The sequence below is a fragment of the Podarcis cretensis genome (genome assembly GCF_951804945.1).
Source record: "Podarcis cretensis genome assembly, chromosome: 12".
Lineage (NCBI taxonomy): Eukaryota > Metazoa > Chordata > Lepidosauria > Squamata > Lacertidae > Podarcis > Podarcis cretensis.
Genome location: NC_137181.1, coordinates 48,501,667 through 48,515,631, shown reverse-complemented (window position 1 = coordinate 48,515,631; position 13,965 = coordinate 48,501,667). Strand labels below are relative to the sequence as shown.

Below are 13,965 nucleotides of genomic sequence, written 5' to 3'. Positions count from 1 at the left end.
CCTGGATCGCACAACAGCAGTGAGACTGCCTCAGAACCACCTGATCCTGGGCTGGCTCAAGCCCGCCCCATCCTTGGGATGTTGTGTTCTGCAGCTTTCTATTGGCTCCCACTGACAAGGATCCCACCAACGTCACCCTCCTGCACACCTGGAAGCTGGCAGGAGATCAACCAAGCCAGGACCCATCACAGGCTTAATGGAAGACATTTAGACTGTATGCAGCACACTTGCTTGCACACCCCACATATTTCACACCTTTTGTTTACTTCATTCCCCTGGGTGCCATTTAGGGAACGCAGAGACAGTCTTTTCCCCTTGCATCCCGCAACAATATTAGAGAGATATCAATATTCCTTTCAATATTGACATCTTTAGTTACTAGGGGCTATAAAAATGCAACCGCAACAGATGTTTTGAAGGACATTTCACCGTTGCAAAGTAACAGTGAATGTGTCCAAGATCAGCTCTTTAAAACTAAATGCAAATTTTACGCCCTACCCCCATTAAGAAATACCTCCCCAACGACACGCTCACACCAAAAAAGATGCCCCAGTCTGTGAGATATGAAAACAACTAACAACTCTCAGTCAATTAACTGGCTAGTTAGAGTCACCAGTTTAAACCGGGAAGCATGTTAAAAAACAAACAAACAAATTGTTAACTGGTCTTAATGTCACGTATAAGATGGTGCCCACTTGCTGCAATACATCACCAAAAAAGGAACACCCCTTTTAGTGTGAAAGTATTGTTCTGTATGCAAATTAAATAAATTAATCAGTTGAGTGAAGCTCAGATTTTTTTAAAGCAGGAGACAGTTCTATAATGGATTGCGTCATGAGGTTTGTTTACTTTTGCAAGTTGTGATGATGGCCAGCAGCTTAAATAGCTCTCAAAGGTGGGGAGGTAGACAAATACATGAAGGTCTAAGCTTTCAATGCCTATTTGTCATGACGGCTGCACACTCCCTCTAGCATCAGAGGCAGCATACCTCTGAACACCAATCGCTGAGGGCTACAGGCATGTGGCTCCACCACTGGGGGACACAGAACCCTGGACTAGATAGGGGGTCAGATCCAGAAGGGCTTGTGTTATGTTAGAGACAATTTCATCTAGTTCACGATGGCTTCATCGTGCACCTGACATAATTGGTGTTGGCCTCTGTGGCGTTTGCCTCCTCGGAAGGGTCATAAGGAAAGGTTAAAATAGGTGTGATGTGATTGGCCAGTGAGAATGCAAAGGGGGAATAAAGGTTGAGTGAAGTTGAGTTGAGTCAGTTGAGGTTTGGGAGTTGAGTTGAGTTGAGTGTTGAGAGTTGAGAGAAGTTGAGGTTTGGGAGCTGAGGGTTGAGGTTTGGGAGTTGAAGAAGGAAGAGGGAGGTTTAGGTGTGGGTTGGTAGAGTTGTATTGTGAGAGAGTGAGAGGAACTGTTAGGTGGCGTCAGATAGATAGTTGGAATAATCAGTTTGAAGTTGTTAGGAACTAAGATTAAGAAACTGCCAAGAAAAAATTAACTGTAACCGTAAGCTTGTTCCTGCATTTAAAAATAAACTTGATTATTTGTTTATGTTAACAACTGACTGGACTCCGTGTGTCCCCGTGAGATACGGGGTGGTGGCAGCGGAAAAAGCAATCGCACAGGGTCAATAGACCATCAAACGTCCAGGGGCCCTGTGTGTGATCGCCACAGCCTCTGTGGTGTTTGCGCTCCTAGGTGTGTGACATCATACTGGGTTCATAAGCAAAGGGTTAACTAATTGTAATATGACTAACCAATGGGAACCCAAGGGGAGGAGTTAGCGTTAAGAGTTAGGGTGGTTGAGAAGACAGTCTGGAGTTAGAAGAGACAGAGAGGATAAGACTGTGGGTTTGACTAGTCTGATGTGAGAGAATTTGATAAGAGGAGTCAGTCAAACAGTTGAGATAATCAGTCAGAAGGTATTAGGAAGGTATAGGCCGGTAAAGAAACTAAAGTTAAGATACTGACAGGAATATTATCTGAGAAACCATGAACTTGTTAATGTTTATAAAATAAACTTGTTTATTTGGTTCACTTTTAACAACTGTCTGGACTCAGTGTGTACCCGAGAGTAACGGGTTGGTGGCAGCGGGGAAGCGAGCACAGTGGTGGCACAGGGATCAATAGACCGTTAAACGTTCGGGGACCCTATGTGATCACCACAGCCTCCAAAGTTTGTAGCATTTTAAAAAGACTTTATGTCCTTTTCTAAAGCAGGCATTTAGAGGAATAAGTCATTCTCACATCTGTAATCACTGCTACAATAAAACGGATAACCAAATGATTTTCTCAAAAGTCCCTGGCCACTGGCCAATTAAAACCACACACTTGGTGGTTCCTGTTAATGGTTCACCACTTCCCATTCCCACCGTTGCAATTCCCATTTCCTCTTTTCACCTTCTCGGTTTCCTTAGCACAATGCAAAGCTACTAATAGAGACAGTTGTTATAAAACAACTGTACCATTTGGTACATATCTTATAAATGTTGAAGAAAAAAACAGCAACATTTACCTTGTTACTTTGGTATTCATAAAACACTGCTGCAAAGTGTCTGCAAGCCTTTGGTGCACTAAGGAGTAACGGAGAAATGCTCTGCCCTTACCAAGGGATGTTCTCAGCTGGGGGTGGAAAAGACAATCACAGAGAAAAGTGATTATTATGACATAATGAACAGTAATAATAATAATAATAATAATAATAATAATAATAATGTAATAAAAATAAAAATAAAATTTTATTTGTACCCTGCCCTCCCTGGCCGGAGCCGGGCTCAGAGCAGCTAACATCATATAAATAATACAATACGCATAAAAAGAAGCAATCAATCAATTAAAAATGCATCCCAAAATTAATTCAAATAAATTAAAGTTAAAACTGGACAAATTACGATCCTTAGGTTAAAACTGAAAGTGGTTAATATTCGGCAGGACCAACTGTTTCCACTGATATTATAAGGACCTGTGAGTGGGCTGAGAAACCTCCTTTGCACTTGTTCTTATACAAAGAGAAAATGCATCAGACTGAACCCTGACCAAAGGCCTGGTGGAACAGCTCCATCTTGCAGGCCCTGCGGAAGGCTGTCAAATCTCGCAGGGCCCTGGTCTCTTGTGAGAGAGCGTTACACCAGGCCGGGGCCACATTCTACCCAGCAAGTGTTTAGCATTAAAAAGTCAGCAAGGTAATTTCTAGTTTTACATTGATAGGGCTGGAGTTGTTAGACAATCATGAACCTTACACTAGGTCCTTAATTTTTTTGCAACCAAGTGGGGAGATTGCCTGAAGTCTAGGCCACATCAACATTGTCAAAACCTAACTGAGAAGAGAAAGAACTGGGGTCTCAAATGAATATTCAGCCTTCAGCCTTCTCAGAATATTGAAAAGGTTCTCTCTCACCTCCCCCTGCAGCTTCATCCTTGGAGAAGATGGATGAAAATGTTATCTGTAGAAATCATGGTACTTTCTCACTTCGCCATTCTCCACACAGATCATATCTAAACACCTCTGCATTTTACTCAAGAAGGCCAGGGGAAACGTTAGTCATATGCCACACCAATCTCCAAGCAGTTCTCCCTTTGCCATTGAAGTGGGAGGTTCTAGTGAAGCTGGGGGTGGTTTTCAAGAGCTATTGGGCCAGATTCAACTAAACAGCCATGGGAGCAGGATCCAGCACAAAGAGTCCAACTAATGCAGCGGGAGCCACCACAGAAAAGGCCCATTCTTGTGCTGTGGCCCTTTGAACATCTCATGGAGGAGGCAAACAGTGAAGGCCCTCAGATGATTATCACAGAATTTGGGTTGGTTCATATTGGGAGAGGCAGACCTTGAAGTATTGGAAATGTGCATTTTATAAATTTTGCTGCATTAAATGTGCATCCTGTAGCTGACCTCCTTCGTAATGTTTTATTTTGAAATCTTAAGATAAAATTTTAGTTTCCTGTTAATTATGTTGCTCTGAATGTATATTTTATATTTGACTTTCCTCAGTAGTGTTCTATTTTGGATTGTTTTATTTGATGTTTGAATGTGTTGTAAACCACTCTTGAGATTTTTTTCCTTAAAAATATAAAGTAGTATAGAAATGAAATTAATAATAATAATAATAATAATAGATTCTTCTAAATACTATGCTCCTCTAGCTCAACATGTTTAACCCTTCTAAACGTGGTTTCACCATGATATTCATCTACTGGACATTGCAACTCCTATTTGTATAAATGAAATCAAAGATTTACTAGCAGACTTAGTAAACCTATCGCAAACCCCTTTAGAAGCATCCTGTAATCTAATCTATCAATTAACAGCAAGTGGCTGTGGGTGACTCTCCATAGACTTGCCACTTATTCTTGCTATCCTTCTCAAACGGCAAAGATGGAGGAACTTTTAAGCTGAAACAAAAGAGTAGCCTAGCTCTCAAAAAAACGAAGATCATGGCTACTGGTCCCATCACCTCCTGGCAAATAGAAGGGGAAGAAATGGAGGCAGTGAGAGATTTTACTTTCTTGGGCTCCATGATCACTGCAGATGGTGACAGCAGTCACGAAATTAAAAGACGCCTGCTCCTTGGGAGAAAGGTGATGGCAAACCTAGACAGCATCTTAAAAAGCAGACATCACCCTCCCAACAAAGGTCCGTATAGTTAAAGCCATGGTTTTCCCAGTAGTGATGTATGGAAGTGAGAGCTGGACCATCAAGAAGGCTGATCGCCGAAGAATTGATGCTTTTGAATTATGGTGCTGGAGGAGACTCTTGAGAGTCCCATGGACTGCAAGAAGATCAAACGTATCCATTCTTAAGGAAATCAGCCCTGAGTGCTCACTGGAAGGACAGATCGTGAAGTTGAGGCTCCAGTACTTTGGCCACCTCATGAGAAGAGAAGACTCCCTGGAAAAGACCCTGATGCTGGAAAAGATGGAGGGCACAAGGAGAAGGGGATGACAGAGGATGAGATGGTTGGACAGTGTTTTCAAAGCTACAAACATGAGCCTGACCAAACTGCGGGAGGCAGTGGAAAACAGGAGTGCCTGGCGTGCTCTGGTCCATGGGGTCACGAAGAGTCGGACACGACTAAACGACTAAACAACAACAAGCTCTGGTAGGCTTCAAGCCTGAAGAACAGAAGAGAAATCTACTAACTAATAAGGGTTGGGTGTATAATGCCACCTACAGGCCTAAGCACTGAGTTTGGAAAAAATCTTGCCTAAATGAAGGTGGGAAGCTGTCAATAAGAATATGGAGAAAGTAAAGCACTGCAGGAGACTGAATGGATGGTTCAAGGCAGATAATTCTCCTTCAATAAGGAAAAAAGAAAGAGTAGGCAAATTCATGAAAGCTTGCTCTACCAAGGGCAGCCACTGCCAACCTTGTGCCCTCCAGATGTTTTGGACAGCAGAATCCTGGAATAGATGAATAATCTTTTGTTCTTCATTTAAACTGTAACATCACTATCCCTTGAACTACAATTTGGGGGTCCTCCTCTGTTCCCTCGGCCAATAAAGCGAGATAAGTGCCGCAACCCCAGAATCAGTCACAACTGGACCTAATGGTCAGGGTCCCTTTACCTTTACCTCTGTTAACGAAACTGCTGTAATGTCCCATTCATTGCAATGTCCTTGCTACCTACTGCCAGGTAAACCTGCTAGGGGGAGATAAGGACAGTCAGCTGACCTTGAGAAGAGTCAAGCCCAGTAACTATAGCAGCCACCTCTATTTCTCCCCAAATGCTTCTGCCAGTGGTTCTCTGGGGCCCAGCACTGCATTGCAAATGGGCACTTTGTTGGGGGGCAAGAGCGAGAGGAATTTGGAGGAAAAGAGAAACCTGTGGCAGTCCAGCCTTAGGCTTCAGCAACGGGGCTTTAAAGGTTATTGAAAAAGCAGGGCCACACACATCAACACTGCTGGGTGGAAGATACCTTGCCAAAAGCCTCCATCAAATCTGATGCCAGGCCAGAAGACCTCGTTTAAGACCTCGTAATATCTTTATGGCTGGACCATAAAGAAGGCTGATCGCTGAAGAATTGATGCTTTTGAACTATGGTGCTGGAGGAGACTCTTGAGAGTCCCATGGACTGCAAGAAGATCAAACGTATCCATTCTGAAGGAAATCAGCCCTGAGTGCTCACTGGAAGGACAGATCGTGAAGCTGAGGCTCCAGTACTTTGGCCACCTCATGAGAAGAGAAGACTCCCTGGAAAAGACCCTGATGTTGGAAAAGATTGAGGGCAGAAGAAGGAGGGGACGACAGAGGACGAGATGGTTGGACAGTGTTCTCGAAGCTACAAACATGAGCCTGACCAAACTGCGGGAGGCAGTGCAAGACAGGAGTGCCTGGTGTGCTCTGGTCCATGGGGTCACGAAGAGTCGGACACGACTAAACGACTAAACAACAACAACAACAAATATCTTTTAACATCATTTATATTATATTACTTCCTAAGCAATTACTATCCTGTTGTTATTGTGGAAAATGAGGAGCTAATACAGGAGCTAGTTAGAATACTAGATTTAAACCCTTCCTGTAGGAGTTTTGGTTTAAATCATTCTGATGGTGCCCAATGGTTCGAGGCAGAGTGCTGCTTTGTGAAAAGGGCACCAAGATTTGCTACAGGGCATCCAGATGAAGTTATCCTCCCCCTAGTTATTTTCAGCTCAAAGAAGAATATAAGGCATTGCTGTTTTGCTCAAAACTGTCACAGCTAACTTTACTCGGAGTCACTGCTTCTAAATGCTTATCTCAAGAATGTTTCAAGAAACTTTTGGCAGGTGGTTTCAGAAGCTCTGTGCTCTTGATCTCAAGCTCCAAACCATGATATTTTGGCACAGGTCTGGGAGGGACATTTTAGACCCATCTTTATGGCCCCAGATGGACTTGCTTCTGATGCTGTACTTGCATGCATACCAAAGTGGAACCTTGTTACTATAAAGAGAAGTTATTTCTATAAGCAAATCAGCTTACGACTGGGAAGGCTCTAGGGATATATTGTAGCCCTGTTGAGCTTATTAAACTAAATCACCATTATTGGCTGCCCTTTTTGCTACAAACAAAGCTCTGGGATGATTTCTTCTAGTTAGGAGAATGCAACAATAGTACCCATCTTCAGAAATGGCCAGGTCAATGATCCAGGAAACTTTACATCCATTATCTTGTTATCTATTATGGGGGCACCATGTACTAGGTATGCTGAACTCATTTTTTTGAGTTCAAGAATTTACTCGCTGACTCTCAAGTGGCATTTAGAAATAACAGCTCAATTCAATATAATTATTTTGGGTTTTATCACGCTGAAAAATATGCAGGGGTCCTTTTTACTGTCTTTGTGGATCAAAAGGCAGCTTCCGAGTTCCATCTCCAGGGTTAAGCTATGGCAGAACCTGGACAACATTTGTGCTAATGATAAAAGACTTTTTTATCTCATGAATGTTTGCATAGTAAGTCTTTTACAGATTAGATGTGACAATCATGGACAGCTCACCCAGGATATCCTCACGTCAAAGGGAGTTAAGCAAGGCTTCTTAATCTGTTCTTAAATGAACTTGAAAATGTCTTAAATGACCAAAACCAAGCAATAGGAAAGTTTGTATTCTACTTTATATCAATGCTGCTGTTATTCTTTCCACTCCAGACCTGGGATAAGGCAGCTATTGTCTTAAGTTTTCATCTTATTGCAAGCTCAATTGTCCAAAGATCAGCTAGACAATAAAATATTTTAGTATTTTAAAAGAAGTTTTCGCAGTGTAGTTGGGCATTAAACCACTAAATTATAGAATAGATTAAAATTTCCACTATTTGGTGGTGGTATTCTTGGGCTACACATAACACCCTTGCTTCTTAGGAAGCTTCAGTCAGTCATTCTACTACATTGTTTCTTTTACACCAAAGGGGGTCAGTATATTCCAGAAGCTATTCATTGTCAGTGCTCAGATAGCAGCTGCGTAAAGGAGCTGAGAAGGGAGTGTCATCAAACTGAAAATGCAAGCAAGCTATTTTTTCATGTGTTTCTTTACATATACCAAGTTATATTCTTAGAAGCAGGGCAGTGCCCTTTTGAGAGCTTGGTTAGCAGGCTTAAAGCTTTGGCTTAAGATCTTTAAGATGGTAGCAGGGCTGCCTAAGTATCTACCTGAGGATAGCCACTGTAGACAAAGTCTGTTGCCTCAAAAAGCTTGTTGCACTGAACTGCGAAACCCTATTCCCTTCTTCAAATGGGATTTGATTCTGCATTAGCCCCAGTAAATAAAAGCCTCTGGGATGTTTCCTTACAACGCCTTTTGGCTCACTCACGCGCAACCTGCTTCCCTTGCTCCTTGGGTATTTCTTATGCCAATAACGGAGCATAATAAAATGGTGCATGTGCTGCAGCCTCTCTCTGCCGCAGGTCGGGCTTGGCCTAGGAGTGGAGCTGCAGCTGGCAGCACTGGGCCGCCATGCAAGGAAACTGTCTCTGCAGCTGCCTCATGCACCTGAGCCAGACTCTAATGATGGAGCCTGTTATGGAAGCGTCTGATCGCACACCCTCAAAAAAATAAAATAAAAGCGCCTGGAGCCATGCCCTCCCACAGCCCTCCATGCTACGCCACTGTCTTATGATGCTCCTTTTCAAATAGCTGCTTACTTTAAGGCTCTGTATGTAGCCATTGGCCTTTTACTCTGGCCAGATTCAAAGTGTTGCCATCTCAAACGCTTTGCAGTAGATGTTGCTGGTGTTCCCCTCTCCTAAGAGAGATGGAATCTGTGTAATGTTTATTTATGTTCTATAATTTCTGTGCTAGAGCTTGTCAGCAAATGTCTGACTTGGCTCGCCAAACGACGAGGAAGGTCATCTTAATTTTATGTTGAATATCTGCTGAGAGAGAAAATCTCATGGGCATCATTGATAGGGGCCAAATTTATATTGGTGGCAATAAGAATAAGGGGACAACTGAGCACCTGAAACTGAAACAATGATTTCCAGGGCCTTACCTGAGGTTATTTGTTAATTTGCACATAACTGAGCTGTTACACTGTTGGGGCAGGGACTCCTCCTGTGGTATTTTGTAAAGCACCAGGCACACAGATAGCACTATACAAACATTAAGTACCTGCCCCCCTCCCATGTTGACTGTCAGTTGCACCCCTCCATTTTTGCAGACCCTGAAGCTTCCCTAGAACCAATTGACTTTTATTATTTGGAGACGTTTACTTTTGAACCAAGGACTACAGTGAACACTTCTAAAGAAATGCTCTTTAGTTTGTGTTAATTCTGTTTGAAAGGGCGGGAAAATTCCAACCATTATTATTGACTTAAGGAAGCTCATTATGAGTCGGGGATAAGGAACCACAAACCCTGGCACCTGATGCAAGTTCAGTGCAAGTAGGAGTACAATAGCAGGATCCAGCCCATCAAAATATATGAGGAAGAAAGACATACAACCCATTGTGTTTCTGTAGCTTGCAAGAAGTGAGCAACAAGGGCTGGCTGCCACGTGATCATCTGCTCATTAGAGCACTTCTTAACATCTTTGGGCACATGCTCACAAGGACAAATGTGGGAGGGGGAGATACCACTGTCAGGACTGATCACATGAGGAAAATGAATCTATCATGTGACTTGGCCCTTCCTGGCCTGCAGTCTAAATGAAGGTCAGGAATCTAAAGGGGAGAGGGGTGAAGATACATTTGTTGCACACTATCAAAATGTAGACCATATTTACATTTAAATATATATGTTGATATAAGTCTTTGTCATTTTCCCAACTCAAAAGTAGTCAGCCCATATTTATTAACAGCTATGAAAGATGTATTGGGAAGATTCGAAACCAGGAAGATCAAGTATTTTCGAAAGACTGGAGTAAATCTGTAAATTATTTAAAAGACCACTGTAAACAGTTAAAATCTTTGGCAAGGACGTAAAGACACTTGTAATGTGGAATTTAATTTTATGGTAATTATGGTTATATAATAAATAGATAGAAGGGACACGGGTGGCGCTGTGGGTTAAACCAGAGAGCCTAGGGCTTGCCGATCAGAAGGTCGGCAGTTCAAATGCCTGTAATGGGGTGAGCTCCCGTTGCTCAGTCCCTGCTCTTGCCCACCTAGCAGTTCGAAAGCACGTCAAAGTGCAAGTAGATAAATAGGTACCGCTCTGGTGGGAAGGTAAATGGCATTTCCGTGCGCTGCTCTGGTTCGCCAGAAGCGGCTTAGTCATGCTGGCCACATGACCCGGAAGCTGTACGCCGGCTCCCTTGGCCAATAAAGTGAGATGAGCGCCGCAACCCCAGAGTCAGTCACGACTGGAACTAATGGTCAGGGGTCCCTTTACCTTTACCTTAATAGATAGGTAAGGGTAAAAGATGCAGTAAATTTAATCTTAAAGATGGAACCCATGGAGGGAGGGAAGGAGGTCTAAGGGTTTGAAAGAACTCTGTATCTTAATGTTGGAGATCATTTTGTTTTATATGTACAAAATCTTTTCAAAAATTCAATAAAAATTTATATATATATATATATATATATAGAGAGAGAGAGAGAGAGAGATGTAGTAGCCCTAGAGCACCATACCACAAGTACTGAAATATCCTGTGCAAAAGGACGGATCTTCAGGAATTGGTGGAAGCCTAGATAACAGGACCACTGGCATATACAGCTTCTCTCCAGCATCACCCATCCAAGTTAGATTGGCCTGTCATAACGTTATGCTGCATGGCCCCAATGACAGATCCATGCACTTCACTTACTTCTGAAATAGATTTCACAAAGCGTATTCCATCATTGGCTCCTTTAACCTTTGCCAGACAGTCGCAGAAATAATCCCAGTAGTCTTTCCGATTGCCCAGTAAGCTGGACTTTTCTTTCTGGTCAAACTTTGGAAGAGAAAAGGGGAAAGGGTAACTTCAAACGGATGATTTGCCAAAACATCGCTTGCTCTCTTTGTAAGCATTCAGAGAAGAGTGAAGCGTGTTCCCACCAATAACTGCTGGGATTTCTGAACAGACCTAAAAGCCACTGGATGAATTAACATAGGCTAACACTGCCAATATGAAACGTATGTTTATAAATACAGTGGTACCTCGGGTTAAGTACTTTATTCATTCCAGAGGTCAGTTCTTAACCTGAAACTGTTCTTAACCTGAAGCACCACTTTAGCTAATGGGGCCTCCCGCTGCCGCCGGAGCATGATTCCTGTTCTCATCCTGAAGCAAAGTTCTTAACCCGAGGTACTATTTCTGGGTTAGCGGAGTCTGTAACCTGAAGCGTATGTAACCCAAGGTACCACTGTACTATGGAAACAAACAGCGAAACAAAGCTGTTAGACCTAAAAATGGTTATCCCAGATTCAGCAACTAGTTAAATCAGCATACTGACCAAACTACATGTCATTCTCCTGACTTGAACATCATGGGCAAGCATAATGAACTGGTTTTAGTTGAACAAGCATAAGGTGTTCATTTGTGTCACAGAATTCAATGAAAGACAACACAAATTGAGTCTGCACCAGTTTGCACAGCCCCATTCTGGAGGGTTGCGGGTTTTGTTGGTCATTGCAGAATGCAAGAGAACCCAGGGAATTGTTTTTACATACTTATTCCTGTAGATTATTCTGTTTTAATGAACAAGATTTAGAACACACAGCAACATGTACCGTTACGGTTCTAAGGCAAAAGGGTGCACTTTCAAAGACAAGTTACACAATATTCCAATAATAATAATAATAATAATAATAATAATAATAATGCTCTTTGACCTTTTAACACATTTTAATATGTAGATTTTCCTTGGCCAGTTCCCTGGTTAACAACTCTTAATATGTATTCTGGTTATCAGCCTCTTCATTTAGCTACTTTAAGGGAAAGCTCTCAGGAAATAGTCCGCTTGTAAATGCTAACACTACTTACTTGCAAAAGGTATTCTAACTTGTAGGAAAATTTGTGCAAACTGATAGAGTCATCCGTAATTGGTTCTCCTACTTCTGTAAATTCTTTGTTCAGTTCTGTAACAGCATCTTTGGAGAAAAACACAAAGCACCATTTGTGAATTTAAACAGGAACAATGTGAATAACTGAAACGATAATCTCTTTTATGTCCATCAATATATTTTATGTTTCATACAGCGTCTTACACAGGGTCAAGAGTTCAAGCGACATAAAATGCCACAAATGGAGGAAAAAATACATTGGTCAGGACAATACTGGTGTGAACTTGGCAAGAGTTGCAAGAGTTGCCTAAAAAAGGTTCGGAGAAAGAAGTATTTAACCACAGCTCCTGGTTCAGATGACAAACAAAGCTGTAGCTAACCAAAAGCAGAAATTAACATTTCCAAACTCCTTCCAGCCATGGGACAGAAGAAGTGAGTGAGGACACAAACCCAAGTTTCATTCTGGTTCATTCCCCTTGTGATAACTTACGATGTCCAAACACAGCCACTGATTTCACCCAGATCACATTGTACCTACATTTTAAGAAGTAACTTTCCCTATGCTCTGGTTTAAGGCTATAACGCTGAACAGGGAGCTTGAGGAGCTCCCATTGAAACGTTCCCTTCAGCAGGTCTGAAACGGGCCACCTGAGACATCATCAGCAGGGTTATTTACTATTTCAGAGATACATATCCTGTCTTTTGCACATGCCTCAAGGCAGTTAACAAAAATGGCAACGTTTTGAATACCACACACAGGCTGCTGAAACCTGAGCGCAGTAGCTCCCTGTGCAAGTTGTCTCTACATTTAAAAAAAAAAAAAACTAGGGTGGAAGAAATGGAGCATTTGTGGTAGCCTGGAGAAAATAGCCAATTTGAATGGCAAACAATTTCACATGATTCTATGTTTTATTCTGCTTTTATCATTTACCCCGCTTCAATTGCTTTATGCTGTGTAGCTATCTATAAATCAATTCATTTAACAACAACAATTCCTGCCCTCTGTTTCTTGTAGCCTCTGTCCCAACGCAACAACATTCCTGTCTCTCTCTTTCCCACAGAAGCACAAATTCACATCACGATACAACGAATGAGTCAATCACACCCAGGCAGTATTTTACCCTGCAAATCCCGAATAATCCTCTGCAGCTGACTTTCTTCACCACTTCTGGCCATTGCTGAAAGCAAAGGTGCACCACGCAACTCCTCAGCCAGCTATGCAAAGAGGGCAAAATTTGTATGGTTGGTGGGCATTTGGTTAGCAGCGATTAGTTGTCTTTGCAGCATCTGCAAGGGAAGGGAAGAGAAAGATTTCGTATTTACAAATTCTGCTACAGGCAGCTATTATGGTATTTCTGATTTTTAAATCATGATTACTGCACTATACTTTATAACATTTTTGTTGGTCTTGCCCTCATATGGATCATCAACAATACCTTTATTTTTTCTTATCAGTGGAACAATTTTCTTCCTTCCCTGTTCATTCAGTGGAAATCTAAATTGAGCCACTGCATAGAAGTGAACGTCAAAAGAGAAACAACTCATAGCTCATTCACTTTTAGATTCGATGGTAGTTTTCAGTGTCCCACCCCCATACTCCCTGGAATGTGCCTTCGATGTGTTCAAAGTGGTTGCATTCATAATGGAAAAATTGGGTTTTACAGGGGGCTCCCAAAGTCAGTGATCCACCAGAGGTGAGGTTCATCACCTGCGACACAATCAAAAAGGCCACAGTAGTCAGGTGACTGCTCACATGGCGAGCAGTAGTAGTTGTCAGAAGTTTGATAAGTCATGCAATGTTATAGCCACATCAGGAGCTGCCAGATTAAAATTAGAACTTTGCACTTTTGGTTTAAAACTATAAATCAATGCCAACAACTGTAAATATGTGTTTCAGACGATACAGACCACCATCCCAGCAACCACTAAGTTTAATAAATAATAAAATAAAAATACTGTCAGAGGCCATTGATTGTTGTTGTCGCTGCTGCTGTTGTCGTTAAAATTTATGTACCACCCTATACCTGCAGATTTCAGGGTGGTTCACATTAATAAGAGATA

The 13,965-nt window shown here is 42.0% G+C and overlaps 1 protein-coding gene and 1 pseudogene across 5 annotated transcripts in view; one reads left to right on the top strand and one right to left on the bottom strand.

Annotated features, from left to right (window-relative positions):
* Positions 1-13,965, top strand: part of LOC307199485 (C-C chemokine receptor type 5 pseudogene) — a 125,513-nt pseudogene that overhangs the window by 44,869 nt on the left and 66,679 nt on the right. The gene's annotated exons all lie outside the window — the stretch shown is intronic.
* FYCO1 (FYVE and coiled-coil domain autophagy adaptor 1) overlaps positions 1-13,965 on the bottom strand; it is a 62,494-nt gene that overhangs the window by 43,296 nt on the left and 5,233 nt on the right. For 3 of the 4 annotated variants that reach the window (XR_013831980.1, XM_079947154.1, XM_079947156.1), the window contains exons 2-5: positions 13,026-13,191; positions 11,885-11,991; positions 10,727-10,852; positions 2,528-2,634 (exon numbers count right to left, since the gene is read on the bottom strand). Coding sequence is in view for 3 of the 4 variants with exons in the window: in XM_079947154.1 (XP_079803280.1) it covers positions 2,528-2,634; positions 10,727-10,852; positions 11,885-11,991; positions 13,026-13,080 (395 nt within the window). In the remaining variant the exon portion in view is untranslated. Of the gene's footprint in view, positions 1-2,527; positions 2,635-10,726; positions 10,853-11,884; positions 11,992-13,025; positions 13,192-13,340; positions 13,613-13,965 lie in introns of all 4 variants that reach the window. The other variant, XM_079947155.1, reaches the window with a different exon arrangement.